The sequence below is a fragment of the Carlito syrichta genome, unplaced genomic scaffold, assembly GCF_000164805.1.
Source record: "Carlito syrichta isolate Samal-C Ts95f unplaced genomic scaffold, Tarsius_syrichta-2.0.1 Scaffold314075, whole genome shotgun sequence".
Classification (NCBI taxonomy): domain Eukaryota; kingdom Metazoa; phylum Chordata; class Mammalia; order Primates; family Tarsiidae; genus Carlito; species Carlito syrichta.
Window position 1 is genome coordinate 65,465 of NW_007258171.1, and position 13,477 is coordinate 78,941.

At 46.6% G+C, this 13,477-nt stretch overlaps 1 protein-coding gene and 1 pseudogene across 2 annotated transcripts in view; both read right to left on the bottom strand.

The window, feature by feature from the left end:
- Positions 1-1,593: 1,593 nt before the first annotated feature.
- LOC103273513 lies at positions 1,594-2,405 on the bottom strand (annotated as a pseudogene). Its single transcript, XR_002482712.1, has one exon. The product of XR_002482712.1 is annotated as a BAG family molecular chaperone regulator 1 pseudogene (transcript).
- A 7,564-nt stretch (positions 2,406-9,969) lies between these two features.
- Positions 9,970-13,477, bottom strand: part of ZNF584 (zinc finger protein 584) — a 9,577-nt gene continuing 6,069 nt past the window's right edge. The window contains exon 3 of the mRNA XM_021719018.1: positions 9,970-11,115. Coding sequence (XP_021574693.1) covers positions 10,073-11,115 — 1,043 coding nt within the window. The 3' untranslated portion in view covers positions 9,970-10,072. The remainder of the gene's footprint in view (positions 11,116-13,477) is intronic.

The following is a 13,477-nucleotide window of genomic DNA, read 5'->3' on the forward strand; positions in this document are numbered from 1 at the left end:
GAGAATGAATTGGAAAGGGCCAGAGAGGAAGTGGAGATACTAACATAGGAAACAAATAGAAGGAGACAATAAGAAAAACGCACATGCTGCCCTGTGTTGATGGAGAATTAGCACAGTAGCAACTAAAAACACTGGTTCTGAAATCAAACTACCCAGCCTTGTGTCCTGGCTTTGCCAATTACTCTATGATCTGGAGCAAATTATCTGAGTTTTCTCATCTCTGAAATGGGGATAATACCTGTCTACCTCATAGGTTATGTGAGAACTAAATGACCAATATATGGTAACTTTTCATTAAATGTGGTGGCCATAGGCCACACAGCTACTATATAAGAACAGATCAACAGTGAACTGCTCTGGTTCAAGTTGGAGGTGGGGTGGGCTCTGAGCCTTGCCCATGTGTCTACCTCTACTACCACCTTGTCTGAGGTCTTACCAACTCAGTCTTAAATTCCTAGAACTTCAATGATTCCCTCTCTGCCAAATGACATAGTCTGAGTGGCCTGTCAGAAGTCTGTCTCCTGGGCACTGTGATGAAGAACCAGGTGACAAAAGTGACCAGTTTAAGAAGAGTTTTTAAGTATGGAGGGCCACTCTCAATTTATTAAACATAAATTATAACTAACGTCACAAAAGGCTTTTTTTCATCGATAATTTAAAAAAAAATAACAGAAACAAAACTCTCTTCTGCTTGAAGATGGGTACAAACTGGTTTTAAAAAAATTTTTTTAAAGAAATCAGGGTCTCATTATGTTGTCCAAGCTAGACTTGAACTCACAGGCTCAAGCAGTCCTCCCACTTCAGTCTCCTGAGTAACTGGGACTACAGGTGCACACCACCACACATACCCAGCTCAAACTATTTTTTAATAATAGTGTGGGAGGGGAGGTTGTCCCACAAAGTGAACAGAAACGGCTTTGAAGGAATTCTAGACTTCAGAAGGGTATGGTTAACAGAAATACCTTTGAAGGAAGCACATGTCACTCCTGAGTTTATGGTCGTCTTTACTCATTCTGGTTCCTCCTATTTACCTACCTTAAGCTATGGTTCTAGCCTGGTTTCAAGTATTGATTCAGTGAACACTGGGTTCTAACCTTTTGAAGATTTGCTTGGAACAAGGAAGTGCATGCATCAACCACAGGCCCCATTCCAGGAATGGACCCTGGTATCTCACTGGCCTGTGGCTAAGCAGGGTCACTGGGAGGTGAGGACAAAGTCTATAAACCAACAAGCCAGACGCATGTTCTGGAATTGGGTCACAATGAGGAATACTTGGACTACCTATGTGCCCAACACCTGTTCAAAGTCACTCCCAACACTCCAGACTAAATGCAACCACCTGGTGATGCCAGTTTTACATCTATGGGACTATGTGATCACAAGGGCAGAAAAGGCCTCAGTAACTGAAGATCAGTGAGGCCTATAACCCAAGAAATAAACCTAGGACTAATGAGAGCTCTAACCAGCCCAAAGAAAGCACCAGAAAGTCAAAACAGCTAGAAAAACTTGGACAGGGGAGGCGCTTCCTGGAAAAGGAGGGCTGTTGGGCAGCACAGTCGCACAGAGATAGAACAAGACAGTTAGGAGCTCTACTCAAGATTACAAAGGCAATTCTTTTTTCATTGAGAACCAGTGTAGGAGTAGGAAAATTGGCAATTGACTAATTGCCCCAGTAGCCCTGGAGAAATCGGGTAACTTCTGTTCAGAATAGGCAGAGCTATGGTGCTGTTCTTCAGGGCAGTATAGTCTCTTTCTGCTGCACCTCACTCAGCCAGGGCCAAGTTTGTAGACTGCAGCCGCTCGATATCCTGGCAGATGTTCTGCTCCACTGTGTTGCATTCAGCTAGGAACGCTTAAACTTTTTTCACCAAACTCTTCCTTTTCAATCTGCTGTCTTTGAAATTTTCTGGCAGGATCAGTGCATCAATCTCTTCCAAGATCTTCATAAACTGCTCTTCGGTGGCTTTTACTCTCCTATCAAATTTGCAGAGAGCTTCAGCTTGCAAATCCTCGGCCAGAAAACCCTGCTGGATTCCAGTAACCTCTTTATTCAGCTCTTCCAGTTGGTTAGCTATCTTCTCCACAGACTTCTCCAAATCTTTCAACTTCTTTAGTTCAACTTCTTCCTCTGGACTCTTCCTTTTCCCAATTAATTTGACCCGGCAACCATTTGGGATTCCAAGCGCTGACAATGGTATCTCCATTTCCTTCAGAGATTTCCCCCTAAATATGAGTTTCTGAAAAGACAGTGGAACCCCAGGGGCCTCTTCCACAGCTTGGGCCAGATCTTGGACAACCGGCTCGCTGTTGCCCTGCTGGGGAGTAACATGAAGGTCATGCTTCTCTTTGCTGTGGGTGACAGTCACGCTGAGCCTGGCTGCCGCCATTTCCTCCCTGGTCCTCGCTCTGGGCCAAGCGGGCTGGACTTTCTTTTCACCTGCGACCTGCGAGCGCTGGCGGCGGCACCCCTGGTAGAGTGAGACTCTGTCTACACACATACACACTTACAAAATCAGCGGGGCATTGTGGCACATACCTGTAGTCCCAGCTACTTGGGAGGCTGAGATGGGTGGATCACATGAGCCATGTTGCCCAGGCTGGTCTTGAACCCATGTGTCAGGAGTGGATGTGATGTGGGGAGCAGACGAGCACTGTCACTGTAGCAGGCCTTGAGTAAAGGCCCCAAACGAAGGCAAGGTCTTGCTAAAAGGCCCCCAAGTGAAGGCAAGGTCTTGCTTGGTAGATCTGCATCCCAGCCAAAGGCAAGGGATGCAGCCTGCTATTTGAAACAGCGTCTCAGATGCCCACACATCCAGGTGCATAGTACAGATAAAGCCTTAGCTACAAGATAACTGCGGAACAGCTCGCCTTTAGGTAGCGACAAGATTCCATTATAGCTCCCTCACAGACCTTGAATCCCTTCCAACTTTGTGCTTGATTATAAAATAAACGTGCTAAGCTAGTTCGGGGCCACTTCTCCTCCATCAGAGGAAAGTGTCCCACCTGGCCCCAGCTTTTATGTCTTTATGTCTTTGTGTCTGTGTCTTTCTTAATCTTTTGTCGTTCTCTCTTGGGACCCTCAAGGCAGCTGCGCAGGCCACAGCACCCATGGGTTCAGGCAATCCTCTCACCTCCACCTCCCAAAATGCTGGGATTACAGGCATGAGCCACCTCTCCTGGCTTTTTCTTGAAGGTGTATCTATGGTGTTGGTTGGGTAGCTCACCTTAGCTAGGTCCTGAGTGTGTGCAATAATGTAGCTTTTTTTTTTGTTTTGAGTTGGAGTCTCACTTCGTTGCCCAGGCTGGAGTGTAGTGGCACGCTCACAGCCACCGCAGCCTCGACCTGCTGGGCTCAGGTGATCCTTCTGCCTCAGCCTTCCAAGTAGCTGGAAGTACAGTGTGTGCCACCATGCCCAGCTAATTTTTTAATTTATTGTAGAGACAAGGTCTAACCAAGTTGCCCAGGCTGGTCTCGAACCCCTGGAATCAGGCAATCCTCACCTCCACCTCCCAAACTGCTGGGATTACAGGTGTGAGCCACCATACCCAGCCTAGTAGTGTAGCTTCTATATGATTTCCTCAGCTGTAAAACGCACCAGTGGTGATTTCCTTAGTGATTTAGGCTATGGTTGTTAGTGGAGATTGTGGTTCTGGGGAGAGGGATATCAGAGAAGCCAGTTCTCAAGCCCCAGTGGTAGCAGCAGTGGACTGAATGGGCCTGTTCTTGGGCCCAGGGCAGTGTATGCAGAACTAACGTTAGCAAGTCCAGGCATGCTCTTAGGCCTGCAGGTGGTTTGCTCAGGTTCTGACAGTGGCAGCCGTGGGTCAAGCAGGTGCCCAGAGCCTTGGGCCCCTGGGCAGCATGTGTGTCATGGTCAGTAAGAGTGGCAGAACAATCCTCAGGCTCTCAGGCAGCACACACTGACGTTAGCAATGGCTGTGACAGGCTAGTGGGCCAGTCCCCAGGCCCCCAGGTAGCTCATGTGGGTGGGTGCAAGTGACGGTGGTGGCAGCAGGCTGGATGGGTCATCTTCAGACCCCCAAGAGTGCACACGTCAGCAGTGATAGATAGAATGGAGCAAACCCTAGGTTCCAGGCCGTGTGGTCAGTCACCAGGTGAGAAGTGCCAAGGCAGGTAGGCTTGTCCTCAGGCTCCCCAGTGGTGTGCACAGACACAGGCTGTGGTGGGCTGGGCAAAGCAATTCCCAGGTCCCAGGAAGAATGCTTGAGGGGTAGTGGCAGTAGTGGCAATGGGAAGGGACAGCCTGTCCTCAGGGTACATGCAAGTGTGCAGAGACCCTGCTAATGGGAAAGGCTGAGCTGCTGCCAGTGGCAACTGTCTCAGGCAAGTGCCTCTCATACTCTAGAACACATGTACTTTGGATCCTTTTGCCCTGGGGCAACCTCCCTGGTGCACTGTACTTCCTATTGCCCAGGATGTGGAACACTGTATGGACTGAGTGCTGGGGACCCTGCCACATTGCTGAGTCCAGTTAGTGTCATGCCACTGCAGCCCTCCTGATGGGTGTGAGGCATATTTTGTCAAACTTATTACTACTTCATAATTTCAAGTTCTTATAAATTGCATTTTGAATTACAATTTGGATCGGCTTCCCTTGCTATTAAAGGGATAGTACTCAGACTTTTATAGACAGCAAGATGATGGATATCCTAGTCAGTAGTCAGTCCTGGGCATGCATGACACACACGCCCTGGAAGTTGAGAGCAATGAATACTTCCCTCAGATGATTTTTGTGAAATGACATTATTCCTTCAACATAAGTGTCAAATGATCCATGAAGAATCATACTATCTGCTTTATAAGGAGGTTGCACATAATTTTTTTTTTTTTTGAGTTGGAGTCTCCCTCTGTTACCCAGGAGTAACAACAAGTAGCTGGAACCACAGGCACAAGCCATCATGCCTGGCTCATTTTTTTTTATTTGTTGTAGAGATGAGGTCTCACCAAGTTGCCCAGGTTGGTCTTGAACTCCTGGGCTCAGACAATCCTCTCACCTTTGCCTCCCAAAGTACTGGGATTACAGGCATGAGCCACTGCACCTGGCCATAAATTGCTTTAAACAGCGACTGCCAAACAGTTCCTGCTGAGCAAATGACAACTACCGTGACTGAAATTATCATTGTCAGGAGACCCTCACACATACTGCTGATGGGGATTGGAGGGAGTAGTCAGAGGTCCTTCTGTGGTCTTTGGCCTCATATCTCAACATACAAAGTGTATTGACCTGTCTTGCCTCTGCAATCCCCCATTCCTCAACTCCTGCAAGCAGGTAGGCTTAAATAGGATGTTTGTGCTTTTGAGGGAGCATGCTCCTGTACAACCCAACAGCGTATACAAGAAGAGATGGGAATGGTTTGCTGAACATGAAGGCATCCAGGTGAAAGGGGTTATGCTTGTACTGTAAGTCTAGACCTCTCACTCCAGGTCCACCTAGTGCAAACTCTGGGAAACGGATGTATTAATATTAGTCAGTGGTACTGTCAGAGGGATAGGCACATAGATCAGACATGCCTCAGGAAACCACATAATTGGCAACTGTGACAAAAGCTATGAAACAGATATCCTCAGTAGGTATCAACTGAGATCTCTCTTAATTGTATTTTGGGACCTCTGAGTATCTCCAGAAAACTTGTGTAACCTCTGCCTTTAGCCTTAAACATTTTGTAGAGAAGTCATCATGGCTGATTCTTTTGTATAGTTGTGAACTTTAAAAAAAATTTTAGCATTCTAATGATTCTAAATATGTAAGCAGATTCAGGAGTACAGGAAAAGGAAATCATTAGTCTCCCTCTCTGGCATCAGCTGTGATGATGGGACTTTAGTCTGGGCCCAACAGAGGTCTTACAGATTAGCCATACACTCACTTAACAAATGTCCCTGCACATCCCAGTTTGATGTGCGGTGCAGAGATTGAACACGTAAACAGAGCTCAAAATATAGGGCAATTGGCCGGGCATGGTGGCTCAAGCCTGTAATCCCAGTAACTTGAGAGGCCAAGGCAAATGGATTGCCTGAGCCCACGGGTTCGAGACCAGCCTGGGCAACATGGTAAGACCTCGTCTCTACAAGAAATTAGCCGAGCATGGTAGTGCACACCTATAGTTCCGGCTACTTGGAAGGCTGAGGCAGAAAGATCGCCTGAGCCCAGCAGGTCAAGGCTGTGGTGGCTGGGAGCATGCCACTGCCCTCTAGCCTGGGTGAGAGAGTGAGACTCCAACTCAAAAAAAAAAAGGGCAATTGCAGATAGTGGCTAGAGCTCTAAAGAAAATGAGACAGAAATGACAAAGTAATGAAGGTTACTTATCATCAGTGGCCAGGAAGACCTGTCCAAGGTGACTACAAGTGGAGAATGTCCCCTGGGCAGGAATGAGCCTGGTGCATTGAGAGCAATAAGGAGATCCTGTGGTCCATGTCAGGAGACAGAGCGTGGGGTCAGTATCCAGGTCAAGCTGGCTAGCAAACTGGGGTGTTTGGTTTATTTTAAGTCCAATGGGAAGCCATGAGATGGGCTTGCTGCACTGAGGAAGAACCAGGATGGGTATGGTGACAGCAGAGTGAGGCTGATTTTTGTGTGTAGGTACCATGCTGCCGGGAGCTTCCCAGGGCAGAGAAGGGCAATTCAGAGTTAAGAAGGTGGAGTGGACACATGACCAGCCTTTATGTTGGTAGACTCTGACCCACCAGAGCCTGGCATGGCTTTTACTGACTGGTTCATGGATGTGGTGGAAGACGGTAAGGTTTCAGGTGGTCTACCCTGGGTCATCCTCAGGAGAGGGGCACTGATATGTGGGGACCACTGCAAGGGAGGACCATGAGTTAGGCAGAACTCTCTCCCTTTGAGGGGATTTATACCCAACTCTAAGTGGCACCCACCAAAATAAAATTATTTATTAGCTCATGGAACCAAAAAGTCCACAACAGCTTCAGATGCAACTGGATCCAAGGCCCAGTCAGAGCAAAAGGACAGTCTCTTTTGATTTGGTTTCCAGGCAGGCCTTCCCCAACTCTCAAATCTGGTACACAAACTCCAGAGTCTAGGAAAGCTCCATTTTCCTCACAATTCCAGCAAGTACTCTGACTGACTCTCAGCATGCCTCAGGTCACACGGTCATCCCTGGCCCCACCATTTCAGGCTCAGGTTGAATACTCTGACAGCCATGGCTGAGGCATGCGCACAGTCAACACTTGCATAAGCAAGTGGTTGAATGAGGAATTAATGGGTATAATTCCTTGCTCACTATTATCAGTAAAGTCTTCTTCAGGCCTTTCTCCATTTCCCCCAGTAAAAGTGATCTAGGGGTGTTAAATGGTTAAATTCCAGAGCCCGGCTTTACAAACGAAAATCTCCCACACTAAGAAAAAGAGACTCCGCCAGGCTCGATGGCTCAGCCTGTAATCCCGCGCTTTGGGAGGCTGAGATGAGTGAATTGCCTGAGCCCGCGGGTTCGAGATCCGCCTGGGCAAATTGGTTAGATATCATTTGTACAATAAATCAAAAAAATTAGCCGGACATGGTAGCGCGTGCCTGTAGTTCTGGCTACTTGGAAGGCTGAGGCAGAAGGATCACTGGAGCCCAGCAAGACGAGGCTGCAGTGGCCGGGAGCGGCCACTGCACTCCAGTCTGGGTGACAGAGTAAGATTCCAACACAAAAAAAAAAGAAAGAAAAGAAAAAGAGACTCATTGTTATAGACTGAATGTTTTTGTCTTCCCAAAATTCACATGCTGAAGTCCTAACAACCAGGTGAAGTTTGGGTGAAAGAGATGAAATTAATGAACCTCACTCAAACTGGTGCCCTGGGCAGATCAAAGAGTCAGAGCCACCAGGCTTTGTTCCAGATGTTTCAGCCTATAACCCTCTAGCCCCTCCCTGACAGGCTGCTGTCTGCCATGCACCGAGTCCCAGCAGAGCACCAGGAGGCAGCTTAGGGGAGGTGCAGAAGATCCTCTAACAATGGCCACCCACAAGTTCAAATGATTGAACTCTGATGACCAATATCGACCTCACTTTCTTGGGAGGTCTGAGCCCCACATGGCTAAGCAGGACTTTAACTGTTCCTACACAAACCCCAAAGTTGGAGGAAGACAATTATTATACCCAGAGAGGAGGACCTGAATAGGCCCAGGGGTGGAGTATATCTTATGGTCTTAGAAAGGTCTGAGCCCCACATGGCTCAGCAGGACTTTAACTTTGTGCCACATAAACTCCAAAGTTGGAGGTAGACAATTATTATACCAAGAGAGGAGGGCCTGAACAGGATGGGAGCTGAGGCTGATTTTCACATGTAGGTGCCATGTTGCTGGAAGTTTCCCTGGGCAGAGGGCAATCAGAGTAAGAAGGTGAAGTGGACACATGATCAGCCTTTATGTTGGTAGACTCTTACTCAACAGCGCCTGGTGTTGGGGAGAAATTGGGTACCCTTAACTACAAATCTGCCTGGAGTTCCACCTTCGTGAGGTCATCGCCCTCCAGACAATTAGTGGGATAGACAAAAAGAATCACTCTAGGCAGGGGCAGCAGTACCTCAGTGAGGCACTGGCTGAACACTGTTGTCCAAAGGTCCTCAGCCTGGACCTCCTGCTCTCTCCCCAGATATGCCTCCCAGGAAACATTCTCATCTCAGAAAGCACAATTTTTGACCAGGGACACAGCTACATCCAACTTACAGGTTTTGCTGAGTTGACATTTAATTTACCTTTTGGGGAAGTTATTTCCAAAATTTTTAAAATTAAAAGGTATTGTAAACCACAAGATCTAGATCTATATATTGATTCCCCCACCTGTCTTCCTTGATCCCCAAAGGGAGAGCCCTGCTATTGTGGCAGCAGAAATGGGAAAACAACAAAGGCCATGGCACCCAGAGACACCAGGAGCACTGGCTGGATCACAAAAGGCACATCCCAGGACTACAGGATCTTCTTTCTCTCAGTCCCAGGGTGATGGCCATGAGGTGAACAGCTGAGGGAGGCTATGAGAATTCAGAAAACCTGCAGATTATTTGTTGACAGTGATTTTGCCAAAAATAATAGGACTGTAATTCCTGAGAAGTTCTGGAATCCCCACTCTGTGAAACCTCAGTTGTAGGAACATTTGTGGATATCTCTTTAGAAGTGGCTGAAACCCTCTAGTTTTCCAGACTACCCACTCCATACAACTTTACTCGGTATTTCTGTGCCCCTTACTTACTCAACTCAGTAGGCCCCCACAGGTCTTACAGTCAGTCTAGAACTTATCTTCACACTCCAGACTTTGGAGGACATGGCTTCTGAGCTGATTCTAGAAATAGCTTTTTCTGACCAATGCTGAGGGTTCTGAAACACTTCCTGGGAAAAATGGACTCAACCGTGCTATCCTTAGACACATAGATCTCACACCAGCTATCCCCTTCTTCAAGATGAGCTCTAGACCCACAAATAAGCCTGACATCCAGGCTAAAAAATTTTCCCTGGAGGACTCAGGCACCAATTAGCCATCCTTGACTAGAGTTGTTCTCTGCCATCCTCCTGTCCCTACTGAGGCAGGAAAATGTCAGGGACACCCATAAAAGCCATTCCCTCTATTCATGGCAACAATGCCCAATTCTATTCTTAATCCTTCTATACACAGGGATCAGAACCCCCAATATTAAAGGAGGTTTAAACACACTGGCTCAGCTCTTCTTGGCCAGAGCAGGGTCATGTCCACACCTAACCAGTCAGCAGGGAGAGAATGAGGTCTATTATGGGTTCAACCATTCATGATTCTCTCCTATATAGAGGAAGGAGCACAAGGTCTGCCATTCATGAACCTGTTAGGGTCAGGGAGGCACGCTGTGGGGATCTGCCAAGTTGTGGAGTTGGGATGGCGTCTATCACAGAAACTGGCAATGACATGACATTGCCAAAAGCCCCAGGCAGGACAGCACAAAATGTGGTTTCCAAAAGCTTCCCACACACCTACCAAGGTGGGTGATGGGATGTGCAAGGTTTAGCTTCTTTCAGATAGCACTCTCATAGAGACACCTCTCCTCAATCTCTATTCTGGAATTAGACCAGTCAAGATGATCAAGGTGCTAGCAGCTAACAGCTTTCCCAATTGCCCTGTCCTCCTGAGGCCTTTGTACAATATGGACTTTCTTGTGCTGGAGGAGGGTAGAACTATGTTTGAAGGCTTTTCCACATTCTGTACATTCGTAGGACCTCTCTTCAGTGTGGAATTGCTGGTGCCGATTGCGGTAGGACCTGGTAGTGAAGGTTTTCCCACACAGACTGCACTCATAGGGTCGTTCCCCAGTGTGGACTTTCCAGTGCTGATAGAGACCAGAGCGGGTCACATAGGCTTTCCCACATTGCTTGCACTCAAAAGGCCTTTCTCCAGTGTGAACTCTCCCGTGAAGAATAAAGCTATTATTATATTTAAAGAACTTCCCACATTCCGTGCACTCATAGGGTCTATCTCCAATGTGAACCTTCCGATGCCGAATGAGAGTAGACAGAACACTGAAGGCTTTCCCACATTTGCTGCATTCATAAGGCCTTTCTCCAGTGTGAATCCTCTGGTGCAGAACAAGTGCATCTTTGCGATTGAAAGTTTTTCCACATTCATTACACTCGAAAGGTTTTATGCCCGTGTGAACTTTCTGGTGCTTCCTCAGTTTAGACGGGTAACTGAAGGCCTTTCCACACTCATTACACACATGGGATGTTTCTCCGGTGTGAATTTTTCGGTGGTTAATATGAGCTGATTTCTCCTTGAAGGCACTTCTGCCCACTGGACATCTGAAGGATCTCTCTTCAGAGTGAGTTATCAGATGGTCAAGGAGAGCAAAGGCCTTCAGAAAGACCTTCCCGCAGTCACTGCACTTGAAGGGCTTCTGTGCCACATGAACTCTTAGCTGCTGCCCATGACTGGAACCTGGTGGGAAGGCTGCTCCATGCTCAGTGCTCCTGCCTGGTTTCCCCTCACTATGGGTATTCTGGTGCTGGAGGAATCCTAAAGTAGCTGGGACATACTTCTCAGACTCTCTCCACATAAAGGACTTCTCTGACAGCTGGGCTCTGCAGTTCTTCACTTGCTTGAGAGGAGCTTCCTCATCCTCCACTCTACACAGGCAACCTGAAAGCAGAGTAGAATCAGTTATTGAGAGATGGACTAGAGGGAGGGGGTACCTTCATTACCAATACGTGTCAGACACACCCATAAAGGACTCCATAGAATTACCAGGAGGTTGTTGGGAAAGGTCTAGATGAACAAGGGCTGGCCCAGCAGAATAGAGCTCCATCAAACCACAGACTAAGGAAGATCTCAGCTGAGATGGGGACACAGGATGGGGTGTAGTGCAAGGATAGCTGGATTCTCCAAGTCATTCCCCTGCAAAGTTTCAGCAGGGCCTTGGTTGTTGGTGACAGCTGAGCTCTGTGAAGAGGCATGTATCTAGTCCCAGCAAAATGCAACTGTACAACAGTAGCAGATGTTCAAGTATATTTAAGGATTAGTTGGTGTTCAAATACTATTTCAGTATATGTGCACATCTTGAGTCATACCCAGAGTAGCCAACAGTGGACAGCTCTGCACAAACACAGAGAAGGGGTCATGGCAACACACAGGTCAGAAGGCAGGATTATTCAAGGCCTGAAAGTCACAGAAGAGATGGCAGACTGCAGAGTGTCCAGAAAGATGAAAGGTGGGAATAAGATGTGGCAACTGGGCTGGGCGTGAGTTATCAGGTGGTTAAGGAGAGCAAAGGCCTGCATCCCAGCACTTTGGGAGGCCGAGATGAGAGGATTGCTTGAGTCCACGGGTTCGAGACCAGCCTGGGCATCTTGGAGAGACCTCATCTCTACAATAAATACATTTAACAAATTAGCCAGGCATGGTGGCTCATGTCTGTAGTTCCAGCTACTTGGAAGACTGAGGCGGAAGGATCACCTGAGCCCAGCAGGTCGAGGCTGCGGTGGCTGTTGAGTATGCTGCTGCCCTTCAGTCTGGGCAATGGAGACTCCAACTCAAAAAAAAAATGGCAACTGACCTCAACACCAAAACAGCAGTTCACACAGGTACTCAGCATGCCATGAGCTCACAGCTGAAACCAAGGCATCCCTCAACTCCACTCACCAAAACCAGGAACTCTCTTGACTTCTGCTCTGTTGACTGGAGTCATGTTCACCCAGCTGGGTACCCAAGATGCTTCATCTTCCTCCAGATCTCAAAGTTGCAAATCCTAGAGGTGATATGTACTCCAAGACTGACCTACCCTGCTACATACCTCAGGAAGTTCATGTCATCATGGCAACCAGAAAGGAAGCTTGAATATTATAAGATGAACTTTCTCTGTACATTTAAAAATTTGTTAAGAGGGTAGATCTTACATTATGTGCGTGTGCTTTCTTAACCACCAAAAATAAACAAACAACAAGAAAAACTTCCCAGGAAGCAAAACTGACATAAGTGAAGTGAGAAATAGACAATTCAGCAATAATAAAGATTACGATTTCCCACTTTCAATAATGGATAGTACCACTAAGATGCAAATGAACAAGAACATAGCAGACTTGAACAACAGTGAAAACCAACTAGACATCTATAGGACATGCCACCTAACAACAGCAGGACATATATTTTTTTCACATTCTCATATGCACAAGGAACATTCTCCAGAATATACTATCTGTTAAGACATAAAATAAGCCTCAACAGATTTCAAAGGACTGAAATCATACAAAGTATGCTCTTTGTCCACAAATAAATTGAAACAGAAATCAACAGAAAGAAGTTTGGGAAACTCACAAATTTATGGAATTTAAACAAAAATTCCCAAATAACCAGAGTCAAAGAAAAAAAAAATCACACAAAAATTACAAAGTATTAATACTTTGAGATGAATGAAAATGAAAACACAACATGCCAAAAGTTATGGGATGTAGAAAATGCAATGCTGAGTGGGAAAATTATAGCTATAAATACTCATATTTTATGAGAGCTTAAACCAATAACCTAACTTTATACCTCAAGAGACAAGAAGAAGAAAAGCAACTAAACCCAAAGCCAGCAGAAGAAAGGAAACAATACAGATTAGTACAGAAATAAATAAAATAGAGATTAAAAAATAAAGAGAATCAACAAGACCAAAATTTGGTTCTTTGAAATAAACCAACAAAATTGACAAATTTTTGACCTAGATTGACAAGAAAAAAGAGAGAAGACTCAACTTGGCTACAAACAGGAATGGAAAAGGGAACATCATTAGCAACTTTACAAAAATAAAAAGCATTATGGCCGGGCTCAGTGGCTCAGCCTGTAATCCCAGCACTTCGGGAGGCTGAGGCGAGAGGACTCCGAGCCTGAGCCCATGGGTTCTTGGCGAGCCCGGGCAACTTGGCGAGACCTCGTCTCTACAATAAATCAAAAAATGGCCAGGCGTGGTAGGGCACGCCTGTAGTTCCGGCTAGGTGGAAGGCTGAGGCGGAAGGATCTCCAG